Source organism: Aptenodytes patagonicus, chromosome 6 (assembly GCF_965638725.1).
Source record: "Aptenodytes patagonicus chromosome 6, bAptPat1.pri.cur, whole genome shotgun sequence".
NCBI lineage: Eukaryota > Metazoa > Chordata > Aves > Sphenisciformes > Spheniscidae > Aptenodytes > Aptenodytes patagonicus.
In genome coordinates, this window is record NC_134954.1 from 47,556,023 (window position 1) to 47,577,044 (window position 21,022).

The 21,022-nt window shown below is 36.9% G+C and overlaps 1 protein-coding gene across 3 annotated transcripts in view; it reads left to right on the top strand.

Annotated features, from left to right (window-relative positions):
• RAPH1 (Ras association (RalGDS/AF-6) and pleckstrin homology domains 1) overlaps positions 1–21,022 on the top strand; it is a 103,639-nt gene that overhangs the window by 73,710 nt on the left and 8,907 nt on the right. For 2 of the 3 annotated variants that reach the window (XM_076342439.1, XM_076342440.1), the window contains exons 5-13: positions 519–596; positions 1,921–2,080; positions 5,750–5,871; positions 7,585–7,650; positions 9,122–9,265; positions 10,496–10,606; positions 14,339–14,437; positions 15,081–15,201; positions 16,834–16,976. In XM_076342439.1, coding sequence (XP_076198554.1) covers positions 519–596; positions 1,921–2,080; positions 5,750–5,871; positions 7,585–7,650; positions 9,122–9,265; positions 10,496–10,606; positions 14,339–14,437; positions 15,081–15,201; positions 16,834–16,976 — 1,044 coding nt within the window. Of the gene's footprint in view, positions 1–518; positions 597–1,920; positions 2,081–5,749; positions 5,872–7,584; positions 7,651–9,121; positions 9,266–10,495; positions 10,607–14,338; positions 14,438–15,080; positions 15,202–16,833; positions 17,295–21,022 lie in introns of those variants that run through there. The other variant, XM_076342441.1, reaches the window with a different exon arrangement.

The window sequence follows — 21,022 nt, forward strand, 5'->3', positions numbered from 1 at the left end:
CCAATGTACATAGTGTGGAATCCTATTTATAGATTTTGTTTTCCATAATTTCTGTGTGCTGTTAAATTCTGATGTTTCTCAGCGTGCTATTTATGTTTTATGTTGATCAACCAAAAATCTATTGGGTGTACTCAATTGTACACTCTTGTTGAATATGTATTGTCCAAATCTATGACTGTAAATACACGATATGCTAAAATATTTGGTAGCAATGCACAAGGCTATTTACAATATGGAAGAACAGAGAAATGCCAAATGTGTCTATACAAAATATATGCCTCTAGTATGTTCTTTTGGAGATAAAGGCAGTTGTATTTCTAAATGTTAAACATATATAGTAACACTTTTTGTCTTAAAAAATAAGTCTTCATCATCACTAAGAAATAGTTGAGGATTTATAGGTGGGTAAATCAGCATTTCAGTTCATGTTTTAAAGCATGGTAGCCTCAAATTTTAAATCCACTAAAACCAGACTGAAGTTTGTGTTAACTGGAATTCTGTGCTTTGTGTCCCCCTAGGAGGAACAGGCTGCTAAACTCAAAGCTGAGAAGATTAGGGTTGCGTTAGAGAAGATTAAAGAGGCACAAGTGAAAAAGGTAAGTTATTTTCAGTGGTTTATAAGATACTTATTCACCTGGAAAATGCAGGCAAAATTCTTGTCATTTGTGTCTATTACCCTTAAGCTGCCCTACATGATCAGAACTCTACAGCGTTCCTATTTTTTTGAGTGATAAAGTACTTTCTCATCTAATCAAGAAAATCCTAGCATATGGAATAACATGTTTTTCTTGAGGAATAGCTTATTTGGCAGCTAGTGCGCATTGAGAAGACTTTGCCAACTTCCACCCAGAGCTGAAATGAAGGTCCAGCCTCCTGAGATTGCCTTTGTATATTAAGCAGTCACACATTTAAAATGTGGGTCCGTTTTCTTTACAGGCCCCTTCCCATTATGCATAGCAGGATTTTCCAGTGATAAATGGAATACAAGCATTCCAGACTATAGACAGGGAGAGTGGAGAAAGTCTACTGACATTATTTGATGCATTATCAAAGAATATAAAGTGTTCCCTTGAAATTTAGCATTCTTATTTTATGTTTGGAGTTTTTCAGTAGCTTAAAATGCCTTTTACAATTAGTGTTTATACATCAAAAGGTGAAAAACTGTCCTGGCTGGAAGGTGGGAATTAACAAGCCAACCAGTGTATTACAACTAGTACATTTTAACTTTTCCACCTGAACAAGGTGTAACAAAGGAAGCATAATGATTGGCAAAAAGAATCTATTGTCTTAAGTTTTTTGATTGGTTTAAAAAATGGCTGCATTTTTCTTTCTGGACAGTGACTTCTTTAAAGTGCCTGTGAAAAGCCACTGTGTTTAAAATCAGATTTCTTTCGCACTAATGCTTCATATTCCCCAGAAAAAGGAGATTTAGTATAGGTATATTGTTTACATAATCAGCATTTTTAGAAAATATGGAGGAAGCAGGCAGAAAGCTTGAATTGCAAATCTGAAAAATTGTGATTCTCTGTGTGCAGAACTCTATATCTATGTTTGTTCCACCTGGATATATGAGAAAAATTGTCACAAAGACACTTTATTAATCAGAACAGGACACTTTGGCAGGAGGGATTTTCTTTCTCCTTAACACACGTTAAAGCACACTGTCATTGTATTTGGAAGACCTTTATATTTACTCTGTTATACTGAAGGAGAACAGTATCTGGTTAAGTGTCCGTGATCCAAATATCTAACCATCATTTATGACTTTTTTCATTTTGAGGGCATGTTTTGATTGAACTTAATATTTTATGCTATTTTAACAAAATCTTAGAAAAAGAAACAAGATCTTAAAAATGTGTTTTTATTTGAAATGTAGGAAATTAATCCTTCTTCTTGTTTTCCTAATTTTCTGCTTAATAGTTGGTGATCAGAGTCCATATGTCTGATGACAGCTCAAAAACAATGATGGTGGATGAGAGGCAGACAGTGAGACAAGTATTAGACAATCTGATGGACAAATCACATTGCGGTTACAGTTTAGACTGGTCATTGGTGGAAACCATCTCTGAATTGCAAATGGGTAAGTAATAATTATAAACATTTATAATTCTTATCTATTGATGTAATACTTCTCTATGTCTGTGTCCTCAGAATGATTTAAATTCTTGTCTTCATAATGTTCATCATCCCATTCGTTCATGTAATAAAGCTCATGAATGACGTTGTTTCAGAACAATCTGGAAATGTTTTCTTCTTTCATATTAAAAGCATGTCTAAATTCTAAGGTGTGATATAGGAATTCTACTAATGTCTAGTCACTGAGCCTCTTGGTTTTGATGTGTTCTTCACAGAAGAAGGGATAAAAAACTTACCATGCATCTTCCTCTTTGTAAATAGTATTTTGTACTGATCCTAATAGCTCATACCACAATGTAAGTTGTTCATTTAGCCAAAGGATATAGCATCTGAATGGAAAAGAAGGGGGAAAATGATAAAAAAACCCAATATTTTTAATCCCTGTTATCAGAGAAGAATTACATCAAAGAGCTGTTAAGCACCTTTCCCGTTGACTAAAGAAAAGCCCAGAACTGAACCGCAATATCTTGATTTCAAATTAAAATGCAAATTAATATTTCCTCTCTCTTTTGGTGAAACCTTTTCTATTTCAGGCAGTGTAGCATGTTAACTTTGCTTATTGTTAGACAAAAAAGGCCACTGTAGGGTGACAAGGTATCCTTTGAATCTTCTACCTTTCATATGAAAAATAACATCTTACTAGGCTCAAAACCTTAAAATTTTAATAAATGAAATCTTAAAAGTTGCCTGAATTTGTACAAATTCTATGTAAATCCAAATTAGGTATATAAAAATCAAAGGTGTAATTCTGTAACATTTTACCAATGAGAATAGTATGAATAAATAACCTTATTAGTTCTGCAATAATTTTATGTTTCTATCACTGAAAAATCTCTGAATGTGTAGGTAGCAGGATTGTGAACTCAAGGCTCAACTGGGGTTCTTTCCCATCTTAGATTTGCTTTCACAAGACATTTCCATTCACTGTGCAGCCTGGAAAGAATAAAGGAAAAAAATACTGGGAAAAATATTTTTAACTTCTGTTAGAAACAAAGAGCTAGGCTGCAGACAGAAAGATAAACATATTTATCCAACTTAACAATGTGACTGAATTAAGATTATTTTGAGATGAAACCAGGCTTAACAAATCTCTCTTGTTGTTGGGTGTTTTGCAAGTATATGCATGCCCTACTGTATGGGATCAGTGACATACTGGAAATGACAGAATTTGACTGCTGTACTGGAAGAGTTTCAAGCTAAAGAACAACATCTATTATAATTACAGAATTTTAAATTCAGACTACATGATAAACCTAAGAGAGATGCAAGAGGGTAGAATTCAGTTTACTCTCTCATTTTTCAGTTTGGCTTTCCTTGATCCTTGGTAGGGCAACTGTTACGTAGTTTTTCATAGATTTCACACACGTTTTTTTAAAAGACAATCCAAAATGCAGCCTGTTTGGTTCATATATTTTATACTGGAACTTGAAAAACAGATGAAAAAATGATTACAACAAAGCCCTCACCCTATGTACTGTTGTGTATTGTATTGTGTTATTTTGCCAGTGGTTCATCTTTTGAAACATTTTTTCTGGCAATGCCTATGTAAGAGGAAGGAACTCCTTTATTATAATATTTTCCTTTAGTGAGACACAGAAGACTTACGTACCTTCACAGTGTATTTTACCATGTTCTTGTCAGTTGATTGCTCATTAATTGCGCAGTTCAATAAAACGCAGTGAAAGTTTTAAGCTAACAAACTGCAGAGAAAGACATGAGGCCTGTGGAGTTCCTGATTGTCTTTGCGTTTTATGTGGTCTGCTTCAAATGTGTGTGGTTAACTAGTTTTTGAGGAGTCTGATTTAGGTACATGTACTTGAAGTAGAAGGCCACCTGTTACTATCTAACAGTTTAACCATGAGCTTTAGATGTACTTTCAGAAGAACTCGGTGATATTATTTCCAGAATGCAGAATGAAATGCTTTGCCCAGTTTTACCCTGCAAGTTTGTAACAGAAACAAGTCTGGAAGGTTTGTTTTGGTTGGGACAAAGGTTGTTGTTTGGGTTTGGGTTTTTTTTGTTTTTTTTTTTTTTAGTTAGAGCAGAGTATGTCTATGAAGTATCTGTGAGTTACAATGTTTTAATTTTAGAGAGTATGTTTAATTATAGGAACATTGTATTATATGCAGTTTTACGTACCATAGGTACATACACACTCAGTGAATAAGTTGTTTCATGTTTGAGTTCAGTTATTGTTCTTATTGTAATAACAGTTGATCTGTTTTGAAAGCTCTCCAGTTTCGTTAATGAGGCTGCAGTGAGATTTAAGCTTTTGTATCACAGTCCTTTGAAGTTTTTTTGTTTTGTTCTTCCGTTAGGTAACAGCTTTTTTACTTTCTTGGAAGACAGTATTGCTGTGTTGCTGATAGAGCTTGATGGAAGTCGGGAGCTGTAACTCGAAAGCTTCCTAGAAGGGTCTCACTGAGACCTCAGTAATGTTGTGTTGTCATCTCAAACCTTAATTCATTCCCTGCAGATGACATTTTGTTGCATTCACTCTGCTTAGTATTCTTAATTACCAAAGATGTTGAGATGTCATCTGTCATCTCAGTCTTCATTAGTGATACCTCCTAGTTCTGGATGTGATCAGTGCCATATAACCTCTAAAAATGTGGTGTAATTGATTTTGTGGAAAAAAAAAAAAACGTGTTCTGCTTTCAGATGCTATTGAAAGGTCAAGCAAGTCCCAAAGGATTCTGAAAGAAATAATTTGCTGAAATGCCATCGTGTGGCCTATGTGAAGAGGGAACAAATTGAAGAAAGCAAGATTCTACTTCAGTGTCTTAGAAAGGAGGAGAAAGTTGGTCTAGTGGTTTCCCAAAGATGTATTCTTCCTTATTTATTTTAGAATAAGGGTTTTCAGATACTTCTCTACCATTTCAGTAAATTTTCTTCTTTTTTCTTCCTCTCTTCTCTTTTGCCTATTTTCAGTATCTTGTACTAGTGATAACTATTTCAACAGAGAGTCAAAGCTCAGAGTTCTCGGAAGCCGTTGTTGATACATTATTTATTCAGCAAGATAGATTGTAAGAAATAGTGTCAGTTTTCAGACTTCTTCTACAATACCCTCACTACCCATGGGTATTCTGCATTTCGGAAGCATTTTTTTTTCCCTCTAATCATTGTCTATTACTTTTTTTGATACTTTATGAGTGAGATAGTGATTGGGGATGTAGAAACAAATTTTGTGCTGAAAAAGCTGCCTCATTCCTCCAGGGATTGTGTGGACCAGACTACATATAAATGTGATAACCTTCTTATTTGTACTCGTAACATTTGAAATGTTGTCATTTGAGTCTGCTGTGTTCATGTGGCATGGTTGGCTTTGTCGGGTAAAAAAAAGAAAAACGCTTCATATGTTGATGGAACTATAAGCCTGAAGAGATGGAAGTGAGTGTGTTGAGTGAGTGTATGTGTAAAATTAAACCAGGCGCGTCTGAAAGTTGACTTAAGTTCTTTTAGTTTCTTAATGTAAACTTCTTCCCCATTTTAGTAGACCTTGAACTCTATTTTCTCTACGTATATGCCTTGTCTCCCAGATATGAGTACAGAGTAGTTTCTATCACAAAATGTGACAGATTCAAATGTATTTGCTCTCTTGTTATTGCTGCAGAAAGGATCTTTGAAGATCATGAAAATTTAGTTGAAAATCTTCTGAACTGGACAAGAGATAGTCAAAACAAACTAATGTTCGTGGAACGTATAGAGAAATACGCACTTTTCAAGAATCCCCAGGTAAGCCTGAGGTTCATGTTGAATGCGTGTGTGCGTGCACACATGCACGCCTGATTGCCGTTTCTTACTTTTTTTGGTAGCGTTCATTTTCATACTTTTATTTCGATATTTGTGTATATATTAAAATGCCAGGCAACTTTACATTTTGGCACTGTGTACATCCACATTGTGGTTGGCACAAAATCAAGTCCCTAGCAGAAAACTATGAGCTGAAGCAATCTGTTTACTAATGTGTTTGTGGGTAATTTTAATGGAGATGAAGGCAAGCAGTTTCATGGCATTTACACCAATACTTAGTGCTGTTCAAATATGTAAATGTGCAAGAAAGGTGTTGGCAGATACTGCTAATAGTAATGCCTCTCCACTGTGCATTCTTACATTGCTGGCAAGAAGGGGAAGAGAAAATCTAAGAGAATAGCTACTCCATGGTCAAATGGCAAGTGAAGAGAAGAGAGCATGTGTCCCTCCCTGTGGAAGCTGGGACCTGCCTCTATTCACCTGTGTTTCCTGTTCCCTGGCTAGGAAACCAAAGGCCCCTCTTCTCTTTCAAATGGCCTCGAAGGCCTCTCTTCTTTCAAATGGTAGCTACAGATTTGGTATCCAGCAGCAGTTCAGTGTTGTAAGGGAGTGGAGGAATAGAAACAGAAAAGCAGAAGGTGGCTCTTTGAAGAATTTGAATTGAAAAGAACTGGATATAATATCACTTGATCTGTCTCTTAACTCTTACCTAATGTATTCCCTTTCGGGGTCACAGATTATTTCTATATCTGTATGGCATTTATGTGGTAATTTCTTGGATTTAAACTGAGTATCAGTTTTGCATGCTCATCCTTTGAGACACCATCAGTGTTTCTGATTATTTTTTTTAAACAAGAATTGAAAACCAGTTCTTATTCAAGTGCTTTGCAACAAAGCAGCAAAACTCTAAATTGTTTTTAAAAGCTTGTAGTTGATACGTTTACTATCAGTACATATGGTAGACACTGTCAATAAGAATGAGGTACCAGCATAAACCTACTATCTCTCCTTGGTTTAAAATACTGAACTGGCTAAAGTTTGTGAATATTGTTTTTTCTCCAGTATAAGAGCCAGGGATTAGGAAGAGGAAGATTTTCATTGTCCCAGTCCTTTCCAAGCTGAAGAAGAGTACAAAACTTCTTACTAAATAAGATACAGTACCTATGCATAGTTAGGTTCCTTTTAAGAAGACAAGGAGTATTTCATAATTCTTCATGAAAAATAAATAGTTATTCAGCAAAACTGTCAGGGCAAGGTGGAAAGAAGCACATTGCTTCTGTGTGTGCTTCTTTGAACACATAAATAATGGCAGTATGTAACAAGTTTAAAGATCTCTGGGGTTTTTTTATATTTTTGTTCTGGGATTTTCAAGTTCATAGTATTTTTATTTCTGGATGCATTGTGCCAGGCAGCTGTTTGTTTTGTGGAAAGCCAGGAAAATGTTGTTTGAGGTTTACTTAAAATAAGAGTATGGACTGATTGGTATTTCTGGAAAAAGTGGTTATAACTTAGTTCCATGTATTATTTGGCAGTCTTACAGGTAGTTTCAATTCGACTACAAAGTTTTGTTCACTTAATGTATTGTTCTTAGATAATAGCTGTTTTTCTCTTACTGCTACAGAAAGGTAAATGAGAAATGTTATTTGGCTTGATTTCAGAATGCCTATAGAAATATTAAGCTTTCTCTTGTTACAGAACTATCTTCTGGGGAAAAAAGAAACCTCTGAGATGGCAGACAGAAATAAAGAGGTGCTGCTAGAGGTAAGACTGCCAAAACAAACAGGGCATAGTGGTCATTTCAGAGTTTGAAGCTAAACTCTAAAAGGTTGTGGTGGTTGAAATTGATGGACGGAGCTGAATGTAATTCTGGAGCAACTGTGAATGGAATGTGTTACATTTGAGGTAAATGGCTGTTTTGATGTTACCCTGTTTCAGATAAGATCAGTTAATAAAAATGTGTCTTTATTTTGTTTAATAACTAAAATTCCATACACCGTGATAATCAAAATGAGATTACCTGTAACTGTGGCTAAAAACAGTCAAAATTTGCAGAACTGTCACCTGTTCTTTGACCTGTGGTAGTAGAGATTTTTTTACTAGTACTCTCCAAATGGTTATTCTCTACAAAATTCTATAGCATTGGTTCAGTCACTGGTCTATGTTAATATTTTAAATTTTGTTAATAAGCAAAGTAGTTTAAAATTGTTTCAGTTACATTTTAAAATAAACAACCAAATATTAAATTTTAAAAATGAGTGACAGAAAAGGAAGTCAATTAGTATTGAACACATTAAATAGTTTACAGAACTAAGGACAAAAAAAAAAAAAGTGTGTGGAGCAAATAAAGCAAACAGTAACCATAGCCTCCGTAAGCTGAAAACTGAATGGGTTTGTGACACTTTTGTCAAGACATACCCATGCTGAAGTGTCACAGCTTCCACTTGATTTCCAGAATAATGATTATGATTTCAGTAGTTACACAACAGTAAATATTTTTGGTATTTAATTTTGGATTATACTTAATACAATTTAACTTACACATAGCATATGTATGCTGTTAGTATATTATTAATATGGGTTTTAATAGTGGTCATGTGAATACTGTGGATCGAAAAGATGCTTGAAGCCATGAGATGCAGAGGGATGTAATCCTGTCTAATTCTTTCTGTCTTCTAGGATTACTCATAAATCTCTGTGCTGCATATTAATCTGGAGTGTATTTAAAGCATTTGTTTTCCTCTGTTAGCTCTTTATAAATAGAACCTTAACAGAAATTGCAGTGTTGGCAGTTAGTAGCAACAAAGTACTCATGGAATGAATTATAGCTGTGTCTGATGGATATGTAATTAGGTTTTGTGTATACTTAGACTTATGAGGCTAAATCTATAAGGTGACCTCGTGACTTTGAAGCCGGTAAAGCCATTGGGGGATCTATTACTGATAATAGAAATAGCAGTTAGAAAATCTTTACAGTAGCTGCTAATATTTTTGTTGTCACTCTTGTGCTGAGAAAATGCTAAGATACCCTATTGTATTTGTCTGAATTATGTTATAGCTTCTACAATTGATCTCCTTTTCATATGTAGTATTTCCTATTACTGCATGAAAAAAAGAGCCGTCCCTGTTACGTGTGCATTCCTGAAATAAAGAATTTCAGTCATTAAAAACAAACCACTGCATGCTGTATGTTCTGTCTCTTTCTCTCTTCCCAAACCACTGTGTTTATCGGCAGGAATGTTTCTGTGGAAGTTCTGTAACAGTGCCAGAGATTGAGGGAGTTTTGTGGCTGAAAGAGGATGGTAAGAAGTCTTGGAAAAAACGTTACTTTCTTCTTCGAGCTTCTGGAATCTACTATGTCCCTAAAGGGAAGGCAAAGGTATGCTATTTTAAAGCAATTTCACTGAATTGTTTTACTGGTAAATCATGGACACAAGAGTCAGCCTTAAATTTTGGTTTAGCTATGCCTTGCCTAGCGCCACATCCCTTAATTAAAAGTGCAGCTTTATCATGGAAATATTGTGTAAATTACTGTGGTAGCAGTTGATGTGAAGGGTGTAACCCCAAATTTAAAAATACAAGAAGACAAAGGTCTGCTTTTTGAGTGGGCTCAGGGGTAGATGTTCAGAAACACTTGAGGAAAAATGATTGGTGGAGTTAAGAGGCTGTCTTTTCTCAAGCAGAATTCAGATGAAGGACAAAATTGCACTGCAAATGCCAATCATAAAATATCAGACCAACTCCACAATCAGTCTGCATAATTTTATTTGGTTTAGTTAGTTCATACAAATAGGATTCTTTTTGGACCAATTTGTGCTAAGTTTTTTGAAACTGGTAAATATAATACCATTTCTTCAGTGTCACTTAATGCTGTTCTGCGTGAATCAATAATGAAAAGTAAATAGAAAGCTGCTACAAATGCATTATAGCTTCAAGGCTGAACTACTGTGAGTTCAAGTTGTCCATGAATCCATCAGTCTTGACAGCATCAATTCATCCCCAGTACAGGAAGTCCACCTCCCACACAGCTGGCAATGAAGAGGAAATCTCTGTTAGCACATCAGCTCCCTTTAGAGCTGAATACATCTCAGATGTTCTTTCCACAGCCTTTTGCTTCGTTAAAACAATCTATATGTAAGATAGTCTGTTGAAATTCTGTGCCCTACAATCACTGCCAAACATCATTAAAATTATACTCACGGTCACATTGGAATTTGGACACCTTGATTATTACCAAGACAAAATGTAACCAGCAGCTGTTAAAAAGTTCCTGGTCAACCAGTCCTATTTATTTTCTCCTGATACCAACTCTGAATAAACATTAGTAGTCTGGTGTAATATGTTGTCAAAAGGCAAAATGCAGACAAAACGCAAAAAAACAGACTGAATTTGGAAAAGGATATCCTGGTTAAAAATGAATGTCTGATTTAAGAGTTTATGCATGGCTGTATCTCCTTCTTGTATTGGAGATTTTCGAATCAGATTGAAACTAATATTAGACCTTAACTAGACCTTATATTAGTATTGGATCTTAACACTGGACTGACTTTGTCACTGTGTGGTTTTCATATAAAGATATTTTGTAAATGATTATTTTTGTATTTAATAGGTCTCGCGGGATCTTGTGTGCTTTCTACAGCTAGATCATGTCAATGTTTACTATGGACAGGACTATCGGAACAAATACAAAGCACCCACAGACTATTGTCTAGTGCTAAAGGTAACTTGTTAATTGTTTTAAAATTTCTCATACTGAAAAGAGCAATTAAAGATCTTGAAACATTTCCACACTAATCTTAGTCCCTTGTAGTAACTCTGCTTCCTAATTGTGAGCAAGAGCTGATTAACACAGTATTAATCCTGGGAGAGATTATAATTTAGAATACACTTCCTATACTAATATAACAATTGGAAAACTATGCCTGTTGGTTTTCAGGGCAAATGTCTCAATTATTTTCATTCTGCATGTGAGAAATCTAAATTGCTTTAAGTTACAGTGACAATGAGAAAGCAATGTTTAACTATGTTTTCTGTGGAGTTGTTGTAAAGAGCCTCCTTGACAGAAATACAGTAAAAAAAAAAAGAGAAAATGCCATGCGGGGACTAGTGCAGAGGGGAGAAATGGCTATGAATCACTTTCTTCCCCATCAAGCTGACAGATTTCCTCCTCCTGCCGGAAGATCTGTGTGGATTGCATGGTGGGGGAGGAAAAAAGATCATAGTGAGCAGCAGAAGAATCCAGAATACTGGATTCATCTAGCACCCTAGGTTTCTCTGACAGTGGACTTTCTTTATAAGCTGCTTAGGGAAAAATTAGAAGTACAGGACAGTCTTGCAGAGATAACTTCCACAGAATACTTTTTCAGCCTTTAGAAATTTAGGGAGCCAGGGAGTGGATCTTGGCTGTTCAATAGCCCTAGGTGTATTCTTACTCTTTGAGTATGCCCTGTCTCTTTTGGCATTCCAAGAAACTTTTAGAATGCTGCAGCAGTTAGGTACACCTTGTATGCTCTTTTACTTGTTCTGAGCCATCAGTTGCTTTCCATTTCGTTTTCCCCTAGTTCTTGTATAGGAAGTGAACAGTTAGTGAACAATTGTTGCCTGTTCTCCATGCTCCTCAGGACTTTGTAAACATTTTTATATTGCCCTGAATTGTCTTACTTACAGACTGATGAATCCCAGTCTATTTAATTGTTCATCATACTCTAAAACAAAACACTAAACTCTTTTTGTCCCTTTGGCAACTCTATACCTTGCAACAATTTAGGTTCGGTGAGATAATACCCCTTGAAACGCTAACTTCAGGGAGTTGCCATCTTCTCAGAGTGTAGGTCCAGAGTTGTGCAGAAATCGGTATTAGAGAGTCAAGTCTACCCGTATTGCCCAACCTGAGGGAAAGGGGATGCTGTAAAGGAAGAAACTTCAGAGTATAAAGGACAGGTAGAATGAACAAGTAGAAAAAAATGTTATGAAAGCAGTGACCTGATCTTAAACTGTGAGATTAATAACTTGAGTACTTCAAGTTATTTTAAATTGCATCAACTCATCTCCCAGTCTCTTGACTCCCACACAGTATTCAAAATGGTGTCAGCTCCTGCAAGATAGCTAGCTACAAAGCTATTTTAAAACAGGTTTTCACAGTATGTTCATAGCAAGTAAAGTGTCTTCATGGATTTGAAAATGGTATGAGTAACAAGAGATGGTTATAGTTGTACTTACAGTTTTCCTTTGACCTCTTACTGTCCCTGATTTGTAGCTCATGTGGTGTTGCATATGTCAGTACATTAGAATGTTTTATGTGCCTGGAGTGTGTGGCTGCCTGTTCACTGTGTGAAAAAAGGATTTAATCTTCTGGTAGATGGGGCAACATGCATTTGGGCCCACTGAGAGGTAGACACTGAATATCAAATATGGGACATGATACTAAGGGAGAAAGCATACAGCTGAAAGTGGAAATATTTTCCATGTTCTTATAGGTCATTGGTGCAGTTAATTGAATGCAATTAAAAGCAAAAATGTCAGTTTGTAGATATTTATAAATTCCTTGAAGTAAATTGATTTCTTCTGCTTACATGTCACTTTCTATCCGCATCATATTGACAGGTTAATAGTGAATTATTTTTTCAGACTTGTTGACCACACAGAGTAAACCAGACTAAGTCTTATCTAAGTAGATTTTTTTAAAAAAGTATTGCTATTTTGAGCATAAATGAAGACATGAAGATGTTAAAGTCAAATTTTAATGTGTCTAAATTGTCCCTTATTGGCTTATTTAGGTAAATTAACGGGGTAGAGTTAGTCGGGTAACTTAGACAAAGTGAAGCTATGTTTTCAGTGTGGAACTGATGAATCACCAAATTACTATATTTAGCAGGATTGTGTTCTGCCTTCCTCAATTCTTAAAATGTTACCTCAATGTTTTATATTAGTACCAATGTACAGAAGCCATACAGGTTTTTTTTTAATAGAAACTCAGTTTTGTGCCCCAAAGACTCACTAAGCTGGGAAATATCTTCAAAACATGAACATGTTTTTTGGAGAGCTGAATGGCAAATACAAACTCAAAGGCCGGTTCTCACTGAAGTCCAGAATGGATTTGTCTTTACATGTTTGCTTCCTTTGTCTATCTTGAACCTTACTGTTATGATGCTATGCTATTGTTAAATATAAAGTTCATTTGCTAGTATATATTAGCTCCTTGGTCCTAAATGTTAGATTTCTGAGAGGTTCTTTTATTTCTATATAGCCAGATTTTTTAACAAGTCTGGGGAAAAGATGGCTTGTTAGCAAAGTCTTTTTTTTGTGCTTCTATAGACTCTTCTTTGTTATACAACATGTGTGTGAAAGAGGCTGGTAGTGAAAAATGAAAACAATTATCTAATATCATAATGAAGTTAGTTACATATATTCTGTTTATGGAGATAAACATGTTCATGTTCATTTTGAAATAATTATGTTTGGAAGACAAAAGGAGAAAGTATTCTGAAAAGAGATTAAAAGTTCTTTGATATATGTTTCAGAGAGTCTTCAGTAAAACTTAAATACCTATGATCATCTAGCAAAACTGTGTGTCACTGAACTGTAAGCTGACAGAGGAAATTATAAGAACTTGAGTATTCAGAGTTGCCCCGACAGCTGTGAGACATGTAACTTCTACAGCATGGACAGGAAACAACTCAATAATCCATCTAGAATGATTTCCAGTGTCTGCTTTTTTGAAAAATATACATTTCTTTCTTGACTGCTGAATTGATAAATACAGCACCTTTTCTGTTTTTTATACATGCATGTGGGAGCAGCAAGTATTTTAGATGATAGCCCCATATCAGTAGGGTGGGGACCTTGAAGGCTCTACAAGCTGAAAATGGAATTGTGCTTAATAGCGTGTCATTTGTGGAGTGTCTCACTCAAGCCATACAAAAGCAGAGAAGACCAGTGTGTTTGTTTTCCTCCAGTTCATTTTGGTGTGAGAGGAAGGTGAAATTTATTAGTTGCCTCCCTCAGGTGGTGAGTTAGTCCATAGAGCAGTGAAAGGAGACAACTCTTTAGTCTTTGGCAGTCTCTTGCTTGTGTTTGGAAAAGGTTTTTAAAAGCTGAGACTGTTCTGACAATTTGGCTTGAGTGTATAAAGATTTCTAAAGAGCTTTACAGGTACAGAAGACTCTGTTGGTAGGTAGAAGGTACAGCACTAAAATACTGAAAGATTCACCCTTTCTTAGTGTTTCAAACCTGAAGTCAGTGCACACTGGACACACTGCCAATCTATGTGTGAAGCAATCCCCACTGCCACCTCCTGAAATACTCTCAAACATTTTTAAGTGGTCTCAAAATACAGACTACTGTTGAAGAGCTTCCAGCACTAAGTTTGTCTCTATAGACCTCAACAGATAAATGGCTTTCCTTGCATTCCTAACTATTAAAATATTGATGAGGATTAACAATTTTTCTGCAGCATCCTCAGATCCAGAAGAAATCCCAGTATATAAAGTATCTTTGCTGTGATGATGTAAGAACTCTACACCAATGGATCAATGGCATCCGCATTGCTAAGGTAACCTCCTCTAGGCAGTCTTGCACTGTTACCATGAGTTGTTGTCAGTATCGGTTTGAAACCATTTACAGTTACTTAGCAAAATACATGCTAAATCTAACTTCCCATGAACTGTACAGTCTTCTTACATATTTCATTCCGTAGCAAAATTGTTAGGCTTTGTTGTTATGATAATTCAGTAATTGGGCCCTTTCTTCTTGTTTCTGCTGCACCTCTTTGTCACATGATGAAGTTCTAACGTGGCTAGATTTTAGCCAGCTCCTTTACAGATTTTAAAAAGAAGGCTTATTGGAAGAGAATTGAGAAAACAGAATTGTTTTCTAAGATCCCCAGGTTGGCTTAGTTTATTCATTGGCCCATTTCTTGCTTGACACTATCTCTTCTAGCATAAGTAAACTGTTTTTCTTTCTTTCAGCAATTCACTAATAAAAAAGCAAAAGGTTGGGGGAAGGGAGTTGCCACTTTTTTTAAATAAAACAAAATGAAATTTGCACTGAATTGATGTTGCCTGAGCTCCTTAACAAAGAGCCTGTTGTTTTTCTCTGGGGGAAAAAAAGGTGGAATAGAGAAGCCAGAGGTGGAGCTCCACAGTCTGAAAAGGGTACACAGCCTTTACAGTTGTTAAATTTGTCATTTTGCTTAGTATGGGAGGCAACTATACATGAACTATCAGGAAGCATTGAAGAGAACAGAATCGGCATATGACTGGACTTCCTTGTCTAGCTCCAGTATCAAGTCGGGCTCCAGCTCATCTAGTTTGCCAGGTAATAATGTGATCTGTCTCATAATAGAAAGATTTAATTACCTTTTTTATCATCTGCTATCTGGAGACCTCAAGAGAGACTATTGCCAGAAATGGACTGTTTCTCCAAAGTCTTTCATGCTATTTTTAGTCTAAAACATAGACTTTATGTTTAACATACATACATATATAAAGCAGCATATAAAAAACTTTTTATTATATTACTTGCAGTGGTGTATGTATTTGGAACATATAGTACTTTCTTGTTCACCTCCGGAAAAAAAAAAGTTTTTCTGATACTGAGAAGAGGAAACTTCCTTTCAAATTCCTGATGTCTCTATCTTCACCTATCTGAAAAAAGAAATCAAATCTATGTTTTGCATAGAGATTTGCGTGTGTAGCTCTTAAACTGCTTTTGTTGACTGAAATATTTGAAATTGGAAAATGAGAAATAGTCCCTGCCCAAAGGCAAAGATCCAAACAATCTCTTTAGAGACAAACTTTGAAAATACTGTTTCTGTTCCTGTGTCAAACTGTGTATGCCTGCAGTAATATGCTCCTGTTCACCTCTCAGCAGGACTGGGACTGTTTTTTTGTAGCACATAACAGTTTAAAAATTGATGAGTCATTTATATAGTCTCAATTCACTGTTCAGAGCTGACACTCTGCAAGGTTATTCTGAACCCTCAGGGGCAAGTTTCATTATTGAAAACAGGTTATTGTGTGAAAGTGTTTTGTCCATTGCAGATACAGGTCAGGAAGTAATGCTACTGAACTGGAAAGGTTCAGAAAGTAGCCTGTGAGAATGAGCTAAGCAAATCGAGCCTAACTGGGAAGGCACCATGTTTTTTCAAATGTGTGGAACAGCTTGCCAGGTGTAGCAGTAAATTCTTGGTTACTGACAATTTCTCCATCCAAGCTGTGTTTTTCTGATAAAGTTTCTTTTGTGGGGAGCTGAGCCACAGCCCACCAGCCATGCATGTTCTGCCAGAGCTACAATCCAGCTTGTGCCTAGATGCTTTTTCCCAGGACAGCTTGGGACTACACAGAAAGCAGGTGCCAGGCTGGATAAATCAGTCTGGCAGTGGCTGCTGCTGTCTTTTCAAGATACCCTGTGGACCCAGAGCATCATCTGCATTTGCTAGTTACAGGATACGCATCATTCCTTCCCTTCACTTGAGGAATGGAGCAGTCAGAAGCAGACTGCTGCCTCGGCTAGCGTAGTTTGCCTGTCCTCAGCCTATGTCCAGTGTCTGTTTCTAAGGTTGTGCTGGGAAGGAGTGTTGGAGAGAGCAGTCTGCGTGCATTGCATGAAATGGGGCTTTTCCCAAAGTGCAGGAGCTGTTGGGTGTTTCAGAACCTATACAACTGCAGTGTGTTTTTACTTTGCAGCACATCTGACGTGCTGTCATCTCTGTGGAGCTTCAGATTTGGTTAATACCAGGGATCTGTTGCACTGTTTTGTTTTCCAGACAGCAACGGCCTGTATGTGAGCTAGAGCTTATGCAGTAGTTAGTGGGAACAATGTCCTTTGGATAACATGTTTAACAAGTGTGACTAATAAATGTCACACAGAGTTGCATTATAAGCACAACGACTTTACTCTCACATTCAGAAACATATGCTAACTATTTTTTAACTTTCTTCTAAACAGAATCTCAATCAAATCATTCTAATCAGTCTGACAGTGGAGTTTCTGACACCCAGCCAGCCGGACATGTCCGTTCCCAAAGTATTGTCAGCTCCATGTTCTCCGAGGCCTGGAAACGAGGCACTCAACTGGAGGAATCCAGCAAGGTAACAAGAAGACTTTAGTTTGAGAACCAGCGCCCAACAGAATGTACGAGACAGAGTGATACTTCTTCCACCTCTGTCTTGAGTGGGATTTCTTCTCTTTTTTTACTCTGTTATTGACATACACTGCCATATAATTGTTTCTTCAGGAATCACTTTTTCAGGGAATTCAGCCCTGGAACCTTCTGTTCTTGCTTTTATTTGTGTGCACAGAAGCCCTCTGTTCTTTGAAGGCATGATACAGCCCTTCCCATAGAATCCTATTAACCAATGTTGAATAAAGACAAAATAAAAGGATCAGCTGTTAACAAGTTGAATGAAATTCTTTCACTAAGATCTTTCTCCAGCTAACTAGCCACATCTTTCCATTGTAAAGATGTGAATAACTGAGACCTGAAGGCAGGTATATCTATTTAAGAAGTACTCCAGTAGTTTTTACTCAAATGTTTTCTATTATATTGGGTGGAAATGGAAACAGTAACCATAGACATGGTCAAAGTAAAATACTAAAATTGACAGCAATTGTGGCTCGAGGCAGATTTGCTATCTCCTGTTGCTGGTAGAGAGTTAGAAAAGATTTTAACCCATTGAAGGCTGGGGCTCAGGTCTGTTGTGGTTTGGTTAGTTTTCTGTCCTTTCTGTGGTAGTTGACTGGGGTAGTTCCTGGGGAAGACTTCCAAACACAGCAGAATTGCCACTTAAGCTGGTTTGTCATCAAGCTCAAAGGAATTTTCAGGTTCCTGAACAGCCATGACGTCGGTATTAAACTGCAGGAGTTACATGTGGAAGTACCTTGGGCAGGATGCTGTGAGAAGCTACGTTCACTCCTGTCAATTTTGAATCTTTCCCAGACCCCAGGTTCAAGCTAGAGAAGCAAGCTTTTTAAAACTAAAACCACAGGTCACTACACCTGACATTGGTGTATCAGATAAATAACTAAAGATAAGACACAACATCACATTTTCAAATAAGTAAGCACATGTGGCACAATGTGAAAACTGACATGGCTGCATTCTTTGGTATTCATAACTTTTCTGCAGTGCCTGCTGGCTTGGAAATTGTCTGACTCTAATAGTAATGTAGTACTTGGCCCAGGAATGCAGCTTGCTAAATTGTGATCCAAATTTCTCTACTGCATGAGTGCAACACCTGGTGCATGTTCATCAGCAGTTGGCTTGTGTATGTGTACAGGGTGCATCATTTCTGCAGGAGCGGGGTAGATGCAAAGATGGGGCACTTGAGTCTATCTAGCATGTATCCAACAGAGGTGAAAGAGTACTGCTATGAGAACTGTAATGTTATTTTTTCCTAAAGTTTTGGTTTTAATGTGAAAATCTTGCTGCTACGCTCTCTGTGAGCTTTTAGAGAAAAGTTTGAAGTTTACCGCAGTGGGGTCACTGGTGTTCTTACCAAGTCCACAGTGCTGCTGGCAATTGCTTATTTATATAAACCCCAAGAATTTTTGTTATCTGAATAAAGCCATTTTAAAAATAAAATATTCAGACTGCTCCCTGTTGAGGGCCATCCATGGTTCAAGATTTCATCAATTTGAATTCCTTTCTATGCACAAATCGAAGAAAAGGTATGTTTCTCTTCCTTGTGAGTAACACAGGTGAATGAATTTCCCTAAAACTTCCAAAGAATCCAGATGAAATGAACTGTGTAAAATATAATTCGAAGCCATGCTAAAAAAATTCTGAGTAAATTGGTGACAAATTTACCTTCAGTGAAACTACAGTACATGCTTTTTTATCCTGTACAGGTCTGGCCCAAGGAACTTTAACTAATAAATCAGACTGGCAGTGAAAAATGGTAAACTGTGTAGCAAGAAAGGAAATGACACAAAAAATTGTAATTTACGTGAAAGGGTAGTTGCAGCAATACTGAGATATGCTAGTTTAGGCAGATTAGTCTCCAAACAGTTATTTAACTGTTTGGAGAGGAGGTAGTTATTCCACAGTGGTTTGGTGACAAAGCTGGCTTAAGAAGTTCATACGGGCAGGTTGCTGCAAGTGGCAGAATTAATGGAGACTTGTCCAGCATGTTCCTTCCCCTTCTGCAACAGCTCTCTCCCTCCTTGTCACCCTCGTCATCCCCCTCAGCAAACAGGGCAGAACAGAGCATGCTTTAGCTCAGCAGGGAGATGACATTGAGGCTGGCCAGCCAGCCAGGATGTTGTACTGGTTGGCCAGTGGCTTACTGCTCAACAAGTTAAAAATGGGTGAGTTCTGCCTGCTTTTCCCTCATTTACCACGTGCCAGTAACTTCACAACAATTTCTTGAAGTTGAAAATATATTGAGATTTCTAGCGGTCTGTCATGCTCGACTGAAATTTGCTAACCAATCCAAAAGCAACTGGCACAGGAAAAGAGACGGCAAACAGTTCAGTTGCAAAAGCTTGTTTTCTTAGGAAAACAGCTAAAAGAAAAAAGCACAGTTGTTATTTTAAAAATAGGTACTATTCTTTTTATAGCATTTCTGAGTGTTCCAGATAGTCATGAAGATGCATGTTACAAATATGAATTGATAATATGCAGTAAGTAATTTTTCAAGATACACAGAAGGACATCACACAGTTATAAGGACAGACAAGGACAATGATCTGTTTCAAGGTTCTTCTATAAACAAAGTATCACTGAATATGTTTCTGGTTGTGGAAATTTAATTGATTCTGTGGAGATGGGAGGGGCTCCCCCTCCTGAGATGCACGATATTCTTTTTCCCTGTCCTGAGTGTTTAATTTGCTCACTGTCTTCAATGGATACAAGGAAAATTCCTCTCTTTCAAATATATCCAAGATTAAAAAAAAATCTTTCCCAAAATGCAGGTAATCTGTCCACTTCATATGTTGAAAGATTGCTGTTTGCCCAAAGAATACTTTATTCATCTGTTCACATTCTTCACAGTTGGGCAGTGAAGATCTCACTATGTCTCATTTTGCTTGTTGGATTTTGAACACGTTATTTCAAATGGGATGCTACAACAGGCATCAAAATGCATGCTCACTGTCTGTGCTTTAAGTGACAAATTCAAGATTCTCCAAGGTCTTGCTATTCAGGGATAGCTGTTCTGTTATGCCTTGGTCTCCCTCTCTGTCTGTTTTATGCCGCTTTTATTTTTCCTGTTGCCTTTTGCTGTCTCAGGTGTCAAAAGTGAAGCTCAGCACACCCGTGGTGCCTTACACAGGGCACAATTAAGGTCAGGTGGTGCTACTTGAAAATTCATTAACCTGGGTGATTGGGAGAATGGTAATTTACAGACTAACGCTTGCAAGAGATCAAGATTTCTCTCCTGTTTTGTTATGTGAACACCTTGATTTAGCTCCAGAACTTTGTTACGCTCTTACCTTCCAGACCTCATGTTGACAGGTAGAAGCACACCCCATGTGTGTTGTAAATCACTGTTTGTTGTTTCTGACTCTAATCCTTTCGGTGTTCTTCTGCACATATAGAAATTCTGTGCACCTGTGTTTAGAACAAAGCAATATGCAAACCTGCTCAGACAGTGCAAATGAGCATAATTGGGCTAACTTGTGGCAAAGTATCTAATAATGAAGTATAGATACCCAGTGTGGTCAGTTGCTGTGTCTGTATTGCATTTCTAATGCATGTTTCTATGCTGTGCACTGTGAAATTCACAACTTGGCTTGTAGCCAAACCACTTTGTATTAGGAGGATATTTATAAACTTGAATAATGCAATTATCTTTAATTTTTAACAGGAATGTAGGCTTACAATTTTAGAGAAACAATTTAACTTGAGCAAAACCCAACGAGTAGACTAAAACATTGCCTGCTGCTTTCCCATTGCTCCTTCCCTTAGTCAGCTTCTCCCTGTCTTTCCTTTCTTTTTCTGCTTAACATAATAGTTGCATGTATAGCTTTTCTTTCCCAAGCTAACTTTCTTTTGCGAATCTCTAAACATTTCCTTCGTGGGAAGTTTTCCTAAGAAACCTCAGTTCTCCCTCTTTTTCCTCATTTTTTTCTTTGCCAGTCTTGGATATCAGAGCATGCGGAGTAGAAGGATCTCAGTAGTATTCCTGCGTAGAGC